The sequence below is a fragment of the Cyanistes caeruleus genome, chromosome 15 (genome assembly GCF_971803275.1).
Source record: "Cyanistes caeruleus chromosome 15, bCyaCae1.hap1.1, whole genome shotgun sequence".
Lineage (NCBI taxonomy): Eukaryota > Metazoa > Chordata > Aves > Passeriformes > Paridae > Cyanistes > Cyanistes caeruleus.
Window position 1 is genome coordinate 16,765,559 of NC_141715.1, and position 12,645 is coordinate 16,778,203.

General features: G+C 57.8%; 1 protein-coding gene across 1 annotated transcript; it reads right to left on the bottom strand.

Moving 5' to 3' along the window:
* Positions 1–2,449: 2,449 nt before the first annotated feature.
* On the bottom strand, positions 2,450–12,645 carry PCDH12 (protocadherin 12). The gene is made up of 4 exons (XM_023936148.2): positions 9,588–12,645; positions 9,060–9,154; positions 7,754–7,953; positions 2,450–3,146 (listed from the first exon to the last, which is right to left on the bottom strand). The coding sequence occupies exons 1-4, from the start codon at positions 12,432–12,434 to the stop codon at positions 2,788–2,790; spliced, it is 3,501 nt and encodes a 1,166-aa protein (XP_023791916.2). The 5' UTR covers positions 12,435–12,645; the 3' UTR covers positions 2,450–2,787.

Genomic DNA, 12,645 nt, shown 5'->3' on the forward strand with positions numbered 1-12,645 from the left:
CCAAGTCCTCTGGTCCTCTTTCCTTGCTCACAGGGATGTTGCTTCTGCAGCTGCATTTCTGTATTAGTGCCAAGCTGTGGCTGCCCCTGGATCCCTGGCAGTGTCCAAGGCCAGGCTGGACAGGGCTGGAGCAGCCTGGGATGGTGGGAGGTGTCCCTGCCATGGCAGGGGTGGAACAGGATGAGCTTTAAGGTCCTTCCAGCCCAAACCATTCTGTGGTTCTGCAGCACAGTGGTGTGATCTGGGCTTCTAATTCCTGTATGTCTTGCTCATGGTTCCAGGGAGATTCACAAGCCATCGTATGGGGATGTTGGCAACTAAGCCTGGGGCTGTCCTGGCCCTCAGCCTCTCCAAGGCAAGTCCCCACAGTGCCCCTGCTACCAGCACAGTGTGGGCTGGCTCTGTGTCACCACGCTGGCAGTTTAATCTGCTTTCAAACCTGGGCAAGCCAGAGAGTGAATTCTCAGCATTAGGGCACAGTTTTGATGGGATGTGACAGATCCAGCTGTAGCAGTGAGGTGGCAGCTGTCCCCAGCCATCCTGCACCGTGTCCCGTGCCCACTCCTGCAGCCCTGGCAGGGAGCTGCTCCCACAAGCACACCTCTGTGAGACACAGCAAGCAAGGTTTGCTTCAAAATCCATCCTGCCCCTGTTTGTGAGCACGCCAGCTCGTTGGCAGCAGAGTGGATAAGGGATGCTCCCAGTGGGAAGGCACCACTGGCAGGCAGCAGCAGCAGGCAGCTGGTGTGATAATTTCTTCCACTGGGGCAGCTGAATCCGGAAAAAGGCATTTGTTCACACCAGTTTAAACTGGTTCAAGGGCATCTGTGCAAACTGCCCAGCTTCCTGTGGCTCTGGTGCTCTGTGTAGGTCGGGCTCTGCAAAACAAAGGCAATGGCCCTGTCCTGAACTTCTCCATGCAGCAAGGGAGGGGCACAACCAGCCCTCAACACATCTGATTGTTCTTCTGGTCTGCTCTCTCCTTCTGCTCAGACCAAACTTTCTTAGACCATTTCCTTTATGAAGCAGGATACAAGGAGCAGGAAATTCCTGGGGTGGATTTCCTATGCTGTGATAATCCAGAGCGTGCTTACGCATCGGTCAGGATGGGAGAGGGGCTGGGGGGGCTGAAAGCAGTTTGCAGAATCAGGAAATTAAACCAAGAGGGAGGAATTTGTCTCCTTTTAAACCTGCTTGTTATAAAGTATTTTTGTGTAAGGATTGTCCTCTAACAGGGACATCAAAGCAACTTTGCAGAGGGAGATGTGAGGCTGTGCCAGGTGTTTGTCCCACTGCCTGTGCTCCCAAGGTGCAGAGGAATCCCACAGGGCTCAGTCATGAGCCATCAAATGCCTCCCTCATGGCTTGCACAGCTGCATCTCAGCTAGAATCTGGCTCTCTGACATTGTTTTGGTGCAAGAACCTGTTTTGTTTGTAAAACAAACCAGCAAGAGATTTGTGTTAGCAGAGCAGCAGCACGAGCAGGCCAGGCCAAACCCATCCGTGGATGGATGCCAGCCATGGGCTCATCTGCACAAGCATTTTGGAGACTTGAAAGAAAACAGAACATTTTGGATATTAAAAAGTCCACCTGGGGAAATCACACTCTGTTGCTCTTGTCATCTAGTCCCAGGAGCAACAGAAAGGGGGAACTTGCTCATTTACTCTGCTTTAAACAATCTGTGTGATTGTCTGGTGCCGTGGCTCGGGTGTGTACACACCTAAAGCTGGGAGCTCTCACCTCCAGGTGCACGGGAAAGAGCAGGGGTAGTTCTGAGATGGTCCAGGAGAGCCCAGAAGCCCTTCCCTGCCATCCCCACACTGCTGCATGAGCCTGTGGGTCAGCACTGTCCTTCCCTCCTGCAGGAAGGCACAAACACCTGTGTGCTTCTTTGTCGCCATATCTTGGTTTTTCCCACCCATGCTATTACCCCAAAACTGTCTTACAGCTCCCAGACAGACAGATCAAAGTGAAAACCCATAAAAAGGGTGAAGCTTGTGACTGAATATTTCAAAACAGTGTTCTCACACTTCCCTTTTCCCTGGTTACCTTTGGCAGACTCGAGCCATCTGGTGTCTGCTTTTGGATAAGGACTGTGCTCCAAAATCCAACAGCCTCAAAGGACAGAACAGACTAGAATGGAATTGTTAAGGTTGGAAAAGACCTCTGAGATCACCAAGTCCAACCTGTGATTGATCCCCACCTTGTCACTCAGCCCAGTACCACATCCAGTCCTTCTGGAGAAGGAAGCTGTGGGCACTCGGAGCAGCCATAGGAGAGATGCCAGTGCTGATTTTGGGGGCTTTTACAAAATGCCAAGTTCCCAGTGGCAGAACCACAGAAGCTGGAAGGACCTGTGGGAGACAACAGGCACATCTCCCCTTCCCCAGCTGCCACTTCAGGCTTTCTGCACATCTTTAATGTCAGCTACACTGCTGACAGAGAGGGTAGTGTTAGAAAAAGATTGGTTTTATTTAAATTACTGAAACCCTGGAGCCCAGCTGCAGCAGTGTCCGTGACAGGTATTTCCACAGCCTGTGATCACACATCTCCCTGTGCTGAGGTTGTTCTCAGCCCCCTTGTCCTGTCCTGGGAGGAAAGGGCCCTCCTGCTGCTGGCTGGGACGGGAGGCAGGCAGAGGACGAGGGTGAGGATGGGCAGGAGAAACAGGTGAAATCAGTCGCGGAGAAATCCCATGGGGCGAGGCAAAGGAAGAAATAAACCTGGCTAGGCATGGCTCCTACAGTGCAAAGCCCACCCCAAACCTCTTTCCTGTTCTCCCCCAGCTACAGCCCTGGAGCAGCATCCCCCAGGCCGTGGCTGCGGGCCGACAGCTGCCGCAGCAGCCCCGCGCCCGTCTGGCCGTGCTCCTGCGCCTTCTGGGACAGGATCAGCTCAAACAGGGTGCTCATCTCCGACAGGAAGGTGCTGGCCAGCCTCGTCCCACTGCCACCAGCATCAGCCCCAGAGCCTTTGCCAAAGGTCTCAAAGGTCCTGGGTTTCTCCTGCCTCGCAGCATCCTCATCCTCGGGGCAGCGCGGCGAGTCGGGGGAGAAGACGTTGTCCTTGTAGCTGCTGGTGAGGGGCAGCGACAGCCGGGCCACCCACGCTGGGTCTGCAGCTGTCAGCCTCCTGAGGGCCAGCTCTGGGGAGGGACAGCACAGAACGGGGGGAGAAAATAAATTAATAAAAATATTGATAAGTGGAAAATATCTAAAATCGGCCGAGAGGAACGAGTGTAAACGCATCACCGGCAACGCCATGCAAAGCAGCAGCTAAAAAAAGCCAAACAAACTGGTTTGAAACTATTGGGGGTTTTGTTTTGTTTTTAATATAATAACCATTAGAATCGCTGTGCATTCTCATTTGTTGCAGTCTCAATTGGCACTTCACTAAATTGTTAGCAAAGCCTGAGAGAGGGAGGCTTTAGGACTGGCCGAAGGGGAGCAGACAATGAAAAGCTTTCCAGGGGGAAGTGTTGGACACAAAGATAGTGGACTTCCCTTCAGGGTCACTCCAGGGTGGGAATTTGCTGCTAAGGAGGCAGATTGAGACCGAAAAGAAATGAGTTCTTGTGAAAACAATAATACCAGAATGAAATTGTGGAATATAAAATGCACAGCTGGATGGTTGGAGTCTGGGACCGAACAATTGAGCTCTAAAGTAGTTGTTCCTCGATTGGAAACAGCTGAGGAGCAGGGGGAGCCTGGGCTGGGGGCTGGGGCAGGCTCGTTAGTGCACCACTAATTTGATTGTGGCCCAAAATGGGCAACTGGAATCGCACAGAGGATTGGTCAGGGCATTCCCTGCTGGCAGGGAGGCACAGCCAGCGTGAATTGTTACTGGCTCTGATCAGGGGAATTACACACAAATCTGATTATCCATCTGTGGGAGAGGGAGCTGAAACGACACTGGCAGGGAGAACCGGGGAGATGAAACCAGGAGCGATCCGGGCTGACACAATGGAGACCCCAAGAGCCGGGGGTTGCTGCTCCTGAGGAAGCAAGGAGCTCTCCAGGGATCTGACTGCAACCTGTCGTTTTGCTGAGGAGATAAGCGCCAGCAGAGGAAATCTTTATGCTTAAAATAGCGTTGGCAAGAGAAGAAGTGATTATAGCTGTCCATGAATAAACATCTCCTGGAAAATAAAGGAAGGACCCCATAGCAGGGAGAGCCTGGAATAGCCTCCTCGTCAGACAGCAGGAAGGGGAACAGGGATTCTTGTTTTTTGAGGTGGCTGGTAAACAAGAGTCCGTGCTGTGGTGCACAGAGGCTGCATTCCAGCCCCTCATTGTTCCTTCCCAAAGCACATCCCAGAACCTCAGGGGGGTTCGGAGCAACCACCCGCATTAGGAAAGGTCTTGGGAGCAGCAAAACCTCACTGATAACAAAGCCCAGCAGGCCCAGGGTGGCAAGGGCTGGTGTCACTGTGGTGTTGTGTGGTGCTGATTAAAAAGTGGCATCTGAAAGGAGGGTCCCCATTCCAGTGCTCTTATCCTGCAGGTTCCAGAGGGTGATGAGCACCCTGCCACAGCTGGGACCTGCCTGGGGTCTGCAGCCAGTGGCTGACACCAGGCTCCTTCCTCAGCCTGCAAGCGCTCCTTGTTCTCCAGAGAACCCCCTGGGATGGGCTGGGGGACTCCAGCCTGGCCAGGAGAGAAGGGCAGCTACATCCCTTAGATTTTTGTTTCAGCTGGAGCCCAAAATTCCTTGTGTGCTGCTTCACATGCAGGGTTTCTTTCTGCAATCTCGGTATTGAGTCACAGTGCCCATTCCTGGAGACATCACCCCAGTGTGCTGCGGGTTTTGCTGTAAAACATGCAGTTTTCTCCTCCTCAGTCTGCAAGAAGCCACTTCATTCCCTGAATATTTGGCTGCTCAGCTCTGGAGCAGGGCTCAAGCGGTCCTCTCTGCAGGGAGAGCTGGGCTGACGGTGCCGTGGCCATGAAAACCTCATAATTAGGGATGTTTAATTTGACCAATAACTCTTTACTGCCTTGTTTTAATGGTGTTTGGGGAGCAGGGGTTGTTTTTATCATCCATAAAGTTCTATCTCTCATCTGCTGCTGGGAGTGCTGTGCTGGGGGATCAGAGCTAACAGACGGTGCTGGGAGTTCATCCCGCAGCATCAACAATCCCAGAGCTGCCTGGGATTGCAGTCCCCCCGCTGGGAACAGCACAAAGGCCCAGCCAAGCCTCAGCCAGCTGTTAGGATGCTCCTGAGCACCAGCAGTGCTTCCTTCCTCCCTCTCAGGATGCGAGTCCACAGCTCTGTTTGTGTTTGGGAGAGGAGGAAGGAGCCCGGCAGCTCCAGCGGCTGCGCTCGGCCGCCTTTGAGGGAAGGTCTGGGCTCCTGGGGAGGGTTTGGCAGGTCTGGGCTCCTGGGGAAGGTTTGGAAGGCCTGGAAGAGAGCAGTCTCTTTGGGCATTCCAGCAGAAATCCACACAGCCTCAGCATTCCCTGCTGGCACGGAGCAGGCTGCCCAGGGAAGCGGTGGGATCATCATCCCGGGAATGGGGATGTGGCCCTGGGGATGGGTCAGTGCTGGACACGGCAGTGCTGGGGGAACAATGGGCTGGGAGGGCTTTTCCAGCCCTAATGATCCTATGGAATTCCAGGACTTCAGCCAAAAGGGGTTTTGTCCTATCAGATCCAAGAACCACGGGAGATGGCACTTCATGGATCAGCCTCACCATAGCCCAGATTTTCCATCGTTGTGTGGGCAGGACTGGATCCAGAGGTCCCTTTTCTGGGATCAGAACATGTCAGATCACCTGGGATGGAGCTGGGCTCCCCTCTGCTCCCTGCTCCTGGCTGCAGGACCTTGGAATCCGAGGAAACTTTTAGGTCTCAGCCTTTCCTTCATTTGCTCCTTACTGGAATAAAAGAGCAGGGAGGCAAAGGGGGAGAAGCAGCAGGTGCTGTCCCTTAGGAAGAGCACCAAAAATGCCCAGCTCTGGAATTCAAACCACCCCAGCAGCAAAGCTCAATGAGTTTCTCTTCTGTGGAGGAGCACAGAGGCTCCACAATGAAATTTCTGCTACAGGACATGAGTCAGCCCAACTCTTTCAAATTGAAATGCCAGGAGAGGAGATTTTTAGAACAAATCAATAAAAGGAACATGTAGAAAATGTCAGGCCCAGATGGTATTCACCCCGGAGTGCCAGAGGAACTCAGATATGAAATTGCCTGGTTTATTAGCTGCTGTTCATTAACTACTGCTCCAAATGAATGCGGGATCAGAGCGGGGGGAGGTGGAAATGGTGACAGGAGTTTTTAAGCGAGTGAAGGTGAATCCAGCCCAGGCAGATTCAGAGAAATCCTTCTGTGCAAGGCTCAGCAGAGAGAGCCATGGAGCTGCTGCTCCCAGAGGAACCCCCTGACATTGTCACATGGGGAATTGTCTTCTGGAAATTTGGAAGGGCTGGATGGAGAGCCCTGGATGACTTTAGACAAGGGATGGAGGGACAGGACACAGGGAATGGCAGGGCTGGATGGGATATTGGTCAGGAATTGTTCCCTGGCAGGGTGGGCAGGCCCTGGCACAGGGTGCCCAGAGCAGCTGGGGCTGCCCCTGGATCCCTGGCAGTGCCCAAGGCCAGGCTGGATGGGGTTTGGAGCAGCCTGGGATGGTGGAAGGTGTTCCTGCCATGGCAGGGGGTGGAACTGGATGATTTTTAAGGTCCCTGTCAACCCAAGTACTTCCAGAATTCAATTCTGTGAAGGGAGAGGTCACCTGAGCTGGTGGAACAGCAGCAGCCAGGCTTGCAGGGAACCTGAGCTGTGCCTGAATTTACAGCCAGGATCCATAGGGACTAATATGTGTTAAAAGCTGGGAAGTGAGGCTAGGAATAATTAATCTTCCTCACCAGGGGAGGTCATTAGCAGAGTCCCACTGCTCAACACAGTGACAAATGACATGGAAAGGGGACAATGTTGGTGTTGACTCCACTAAAACACCCAAAAGCAGAGGGTTGCTGAAGGACCTGATAATGCTGAGTGCCATGAGCCAAAGGTGGCTGGTGAATTTCTGTGTCACCAACTTGTCCCAGGGAACAATGACCTGTCATGTGCTGATGGCTCTCCCTCCACGCAGAGGAGGGACTGAGGAGTCACAACAAACAGGGCTCAGTGTTGGACAGGACAGGAATGAGGAACAAACCAGAAAAGCTCCTCGTACCCCCAGTGCATCCTAAAGACTGTGCACAGTTCTGGTCACTTCTCTCAAAAAAGATAAAATTAGCAGCAGGTTGGTCACAGGACACGAAGAGGAGAGAGGAACCTGACGGGCTCTGAGGGTAGGTAACATCTTGAGGGGTTTGACAAGGACAAGTGTCCACCTTTCTCCCTCTGCAAGGACCAGGAGAGTACGAAGGGAGGGCTCAGGCCAGCGTGGGAAGCAGCTCAGCAGCTGCAGTGTGAAACTCACCCCTCAGCAACAACAGAGACCGAACTCACATATCACTGAACCCTAAACCACAGCAGACACGTCCATGGGAGGGAAGAGCACCCATAAACACGTGGAAAAATCCAACATGAAGCTCTCAGCAAGTGCCTTGGTACCAAAAGCCTGGGAGGGTCCAGACACGCTGCCCCGAGCACTGCCCCAGCCAGAGCCTCCCCGGGAGGTGCGATGTGCCCGGGCAGTGCAGGCCAGCTGCACCTCCTGGGGGGTGAGTGTGGCTTTCCTGGGGAGATCCCACTGCTGGAGACCCCCCACCCCACCCCGTCCCAGCAGCGAGGTCACCTCACCTGCCTGTGGCTCCAGGAGGGTCTCCAGCTCCTCTCCCACGAGCTGCTGCACGGAGAGCTCGAAGGCGCTGTCGCAGTCGCGGTCCCCGGCCTCGCTCTCGCCGTGCCCGCTGTCCTTGGTGCTCAGGCAGTCCGTGTCCAGCCCCGTGTCCAGCCCTGTGTCCAGCCCCGTGTCCAGCCCCGTGTCCAGCCCCGCAGCCCTGCCAGGGTCACAACACCCAGGTCACTCCAGCCCCCAGCACAGCCCCAAGGAGCCCTTGGTGGTGTCTCGGTGTCCCCAGAATGCCCCAGAGAGGGGCTGTGGGCACCCATGCATCGCTCTCAGAAGCAAAGGCATTTTCAGTGCCCATCAGTTAATGAGTTTGGGGGGTTTGCTCCCCATTTCTTGCCTGGAAGGGTTTTTATCCTTCTGCAGAAAGATCTTAGAACCACGGGAGGGTTGGGAGGGACCTCGAAGCCCATCTCATTCCACCCCCTGCCATGGGCAGGGACACCCTCCACAATCACAGGTTGTTCCAAGCCCTGTCCAACCTGGTCTGGAACAATTCCAGGGATCCAGGGGCATATCCTGAGCAAGCAGGGGCCTGCTGACCTGGTGAATGCAGAGGAGCTTTCCTCCTGCAGGACCAGGTAAGGGGCACCCCAGAAAGCCAGAGCTGCTCTCCCTCCTTCTCCACCCTCTGCAGCTGCAGGTGAGATAGTTGGAGAAAGCTGTGGCTGCCCATGGCCTGGCCAGGTGGGGACAGGGGATGTGGCAAGGCAGTGATGAATAATCAGGAGTGTGCACCCAGGACACACAGCACAATTTAATGGGAACACCCTGAAGTTTGGGGATATCTTTGGCACACAGCTGGGATATCTCAGTGTTTCCAGCCCTGCTGCAGGTCCTCACTCATCTAACCCCTGGCAGGGTCAGGTGTCCCAAACTCATGTTGACAGGCACCAAGAAAATGCCCAGAGCCATGGGAACACTCATCCTTGTGCTGCTGCCTCCAGAGCTGGGCCCCTCTGTGCTCCTGAGCACCCAGAACCATCGGAGGTTCATGGCTGTGGAGGAGCTCAGGTGAGTATGGAGGGACTGCCAAAGGTGCCCCAGGAAGGAAGCAAAGAGCAGCTGGATACCACTGGGAGCCAGGGCCAGAAGAGCACAACCAGACCCTGAAGGGAGAACCTCCAATCTTGGGGGATGAGGCTTTTCCTTGTGTGTCTCTGCCCTGGTGTCTCCTGCCCTCAGAAGTTTTGGACTGGTGGGGCTGGAGCAGGGGCAGGGGGCGTGGGGAAGGGAAGTGCTGGGAGCCAGCCTTACCTGCTGCCGTTCTTGGCCGTGTACTTGTTTCCCCTGTAGTTTGTTTTGGGCTGGAACTGGCCCTGGTGCAGCAGGGAGAGCAGCTGGGAGATTTGCTGCAAGGCAGGAAAAGCCTGTTGAGCCCCGGGCTGGCCACTCAAGCTGCTTCCTGCCAGGACGTCCCTCCAAGCCCCCCGGCCTTTTTATAGCGTTTCCTCCTGCTGCAGATGGCTCAGCATCCCCACACCGGGGGAAAAACAAGCCCTGGCCAGCCCACCTGGGCCTTGAGCTTCCCCTGCACCCTCCTGCTGTTCCTGCTGTTATGGGATTGTCCCCTTGTCCCTGTGGCAGCCCCGCTCCCACGCGTCCTGCTGGGGTGACATGTTCATCCCAGCCAGGCTACTGAGGCATCACTGCCCCGGCCCGGGGGAAGAGACCAACCAAAAACCATCAGGTCACACATTCCCACCACCCCAGGGTGGGCAAGGCCCAGGCAAGGAAGGACTGGGAGTGTCCACGCTCCCAATGAATGGCCGGAGCAGCTCCTACCTGCACTGGAGGTGACTCCATGGCAAACTCCCCGGTGGGGCTCTGCTCCGCCAGGGCCACCAGCGACAGCCGGACCAGGCTCCTGAGGATCTGCTGGTGGGGTTGGGGCTGCTCGGGGGGCACCTGGGGCTCTCCCGTGGGTGGCTTCAGCAGAGGTGCCTCGGTGGGGCTCGCAGCCTCCTTCCCTGCGTGTTTGGGTCTGTGGGGCTGGCAGGGCCGGCGCTGCAGGATGGGCAGCTCGAAGGCGCCCTGCTGCTCCTCCGAGTCTTTGGGTGTCCTCTGATTTCTCAGGGTCCTGTAGAGAGTGGGGGTGAGGTGGAGGGGAGCCGGTGGGGTGGCAGCCGTGCCAGGCTGCTCCTGCTGGTGGGGCCGGGGGGGCTCAGGCTCCCGGGGGCGGCCGCGGAGCAGCGGCACCAGGTGGATGTCGGCCTTCTGGATCTGCCTGTGCGGCTTCTTGAGCTGCTGCTGCCTGCGGGCGTCCTCGGCCTCCCGGCAGTTGTAGGCCATGCCGTCCTTCTTGTCCTTCTTGCGCAGGGACAGGGTCAGGGCCAGCAGCAGCAGGCAGGCGCCCAGCAGAGCGGCCAGGCAGATGATGAGCACCACGGACAGGCTCGGCCAGCCGGGATCCCGCGCTGACATCTTGGAGAAGGCCCCATGATGCCGGAAAAGCAAGCGGAGCCGAGCCAGGGTGTGCAGGGGGGTGTCCCCCTGGTCGCTCACCCGGACCAGCAGCTCCCGCTGGCTGCCGGCCAGGCTGCTGGCGTTGCTGGTGTTGAGGGACACCTGCCCCAGGAGGGGGTCCAGGATGAAGAGCCCGCTATCATCCCCACCCAGCAGCTCATACCGGAGAGCCCCATTGACGCCGGAGTCCATATCCCTGGCCACGATGGTGAAGAGGAAGGGGCTGCCAGGGCATGACACAAGTGTGGAGTTGGTCACTGCCACAGCCCCTTGTGTGCTCCCGTTCCCAGGGACCACCCAGCAGCACCCGGTGTCCACACTGACCAGGACGGAGAGCGTGGCCACCCCTCCCACCAGCGCTGGCACGGTGATGATGGGTGCATTGTCATTCCGGTCGAGCACAGCCAGCCTGATGGAGATGTTGGATGCCAGCTTGGGATGCCCTCCATCCTCCGCTGTCACCAGGAACTCCAGGCTCCTCACCTGCTCGTAATCAAAAGCTTGGAGGGCAAAAACATCCCCAGTGACGGGGTCGACTGAGACCAGCCCCAAAGCAGATGGGTCCAGGATCCTGTAGGTGACTTTCCCATTGAAGCCCAGGTCAGGGTCGGTGGCATGGACAGTGAGCAGAAAGGCAGGGGCTTCACTGTTCTCAGCAACAGCAGCCTCGTAGGCAGCCTTCTCAAAGGCCGGGGCGTTGTCATTGACATCGCTGATGCAGATGGTGAGGTGTTTCAGCACTGCCAGGGACAGGTCCCCCATGTCCCGCACCACCAGCGTCAGGTTGTACTCGGCGCGCCGCTCGCGGTCCAGCGAGGCGTTGGTCAGCAGAGCGAAGCTGTGGCTGTTGGTCCTCTTCAGCCTGAAGTGCTCGTACCCCTGGCTGAGGGAGCAGAGCACCTGCCCGTTGCTTCCCGAGTCAGGGTCGCTGGCTGTCACCAGGGCCACAAAGCTGTCCTTGGGGAGGGCCTCAGACAGCACGGGCACCCGCGTGGCCCAGGTGACGTGGACGTCAGGAGCGTTGTCGTTGACATCCAGGACCTTGACCAGGACCTTGCAGTGCGCCGGGATGGGGTTGGCGCCGAGGTCCCGCGCCTGCACATCCAGCTCGTAGGCGTGGGTCTCCTCATAGTCCAGAGGGAGCCTCAGGAGGATGCTGCCCGTGCGGGCGTCGATGCTGAAGGTGCTCAGCACCTCGGGGGGTGCGTGCCTGCTCAGGCTGTACTCGATCTCCCCGTTGGGACCCTGGTCGGGGTCAGTGGCCGTGACTGTCACCAGCAGGGTCCCGGGCTGGGCGTCCTCCCGAACCTCCACCGTCAGGGAGCTCTCTGCAAACACGGGGCTGTTGTCGTTGGAGTCGAGGACAATGACTTTAATCAAAGCAGTACCTGATTTTGGTGGCTCCCCGTGATCTGTGGCTGTCAGCACGAGGTCGAAGGAGGAGTGCAGCTCCCGGTCCACCTCCTTAACCACGACGAGCTCCGCGTGCCTCGTCCCGTCGGAGCCGGAGACGACCTCCAGAGCAAAGTGTTCGCTGGGGGAGAGGGCGTAGGAGCAGCGGGCGTTGGGGCCGGCGTCAGCATCCAGGGCTCGATCCAGCGGGATCCGAGTCCGCAGGGACGCGCTCTCCGAGATCTCCAGCTCCAGCTCGGGCGTGGGGAAGCGCGGCGCGTTGTCGTTGACGTCCACCACCTGAACCTCCACGTGGATCAGGGCCGGGTTCTGGGCTGCCAGCACGTCGAAGGACACCCAGCAGGGATCGGCGTGGCGGCACAGCTGCTCCCTGTCCACGCGCCCGGCCGTGCTCAGCACCCCATCCCCGCCGCCCACACGCAGCGGGAACCTCCCGGGGGTCTCCATCAGCTGGAAGGTCTCGGCCGCCTCGCCGCTCTCGCCGCCCTCGAAGTGCTCGGCCAGGCTCCCTATGACGGTCCCCGGGGGCACCTCCTCCAGCACCCGGTACTGCACCGTGAACGTGGCCACCTCCTGGGCATCGGCGCTCAGGAACAGGTACCACCACCAGAGCGCCGGCAGCTGCAGCGCCGAGCGGCTCAGCCCCAGCACGCTGCCGGCAGAGCCCCCGCGGCCCCGCCGCGCCCCCATGGGCTGTCCCGCCGGCCACCGCATCCCCGCAGAGTCCTCAGGGCCACCGCAGCTCCTCGCCATCCTCTCCCATCTCCGAGCGCCGCGGGCTCCAGCCAGAGCTTGGAAAGGAGGGGAAATGACGAGCGGGGCTGGTGGCTGCTCCCAGCGCTGCCATCACCGGGAGCCCCCCGGGCCGGGACAGCCCGGAGCGGAGGGACCGTGCCCGGAGCAGCCCCCGGCCGGCTGGCCGGGCTGGGGATGGAGCGGCCGAGATCCTATGGAAACCCCACCT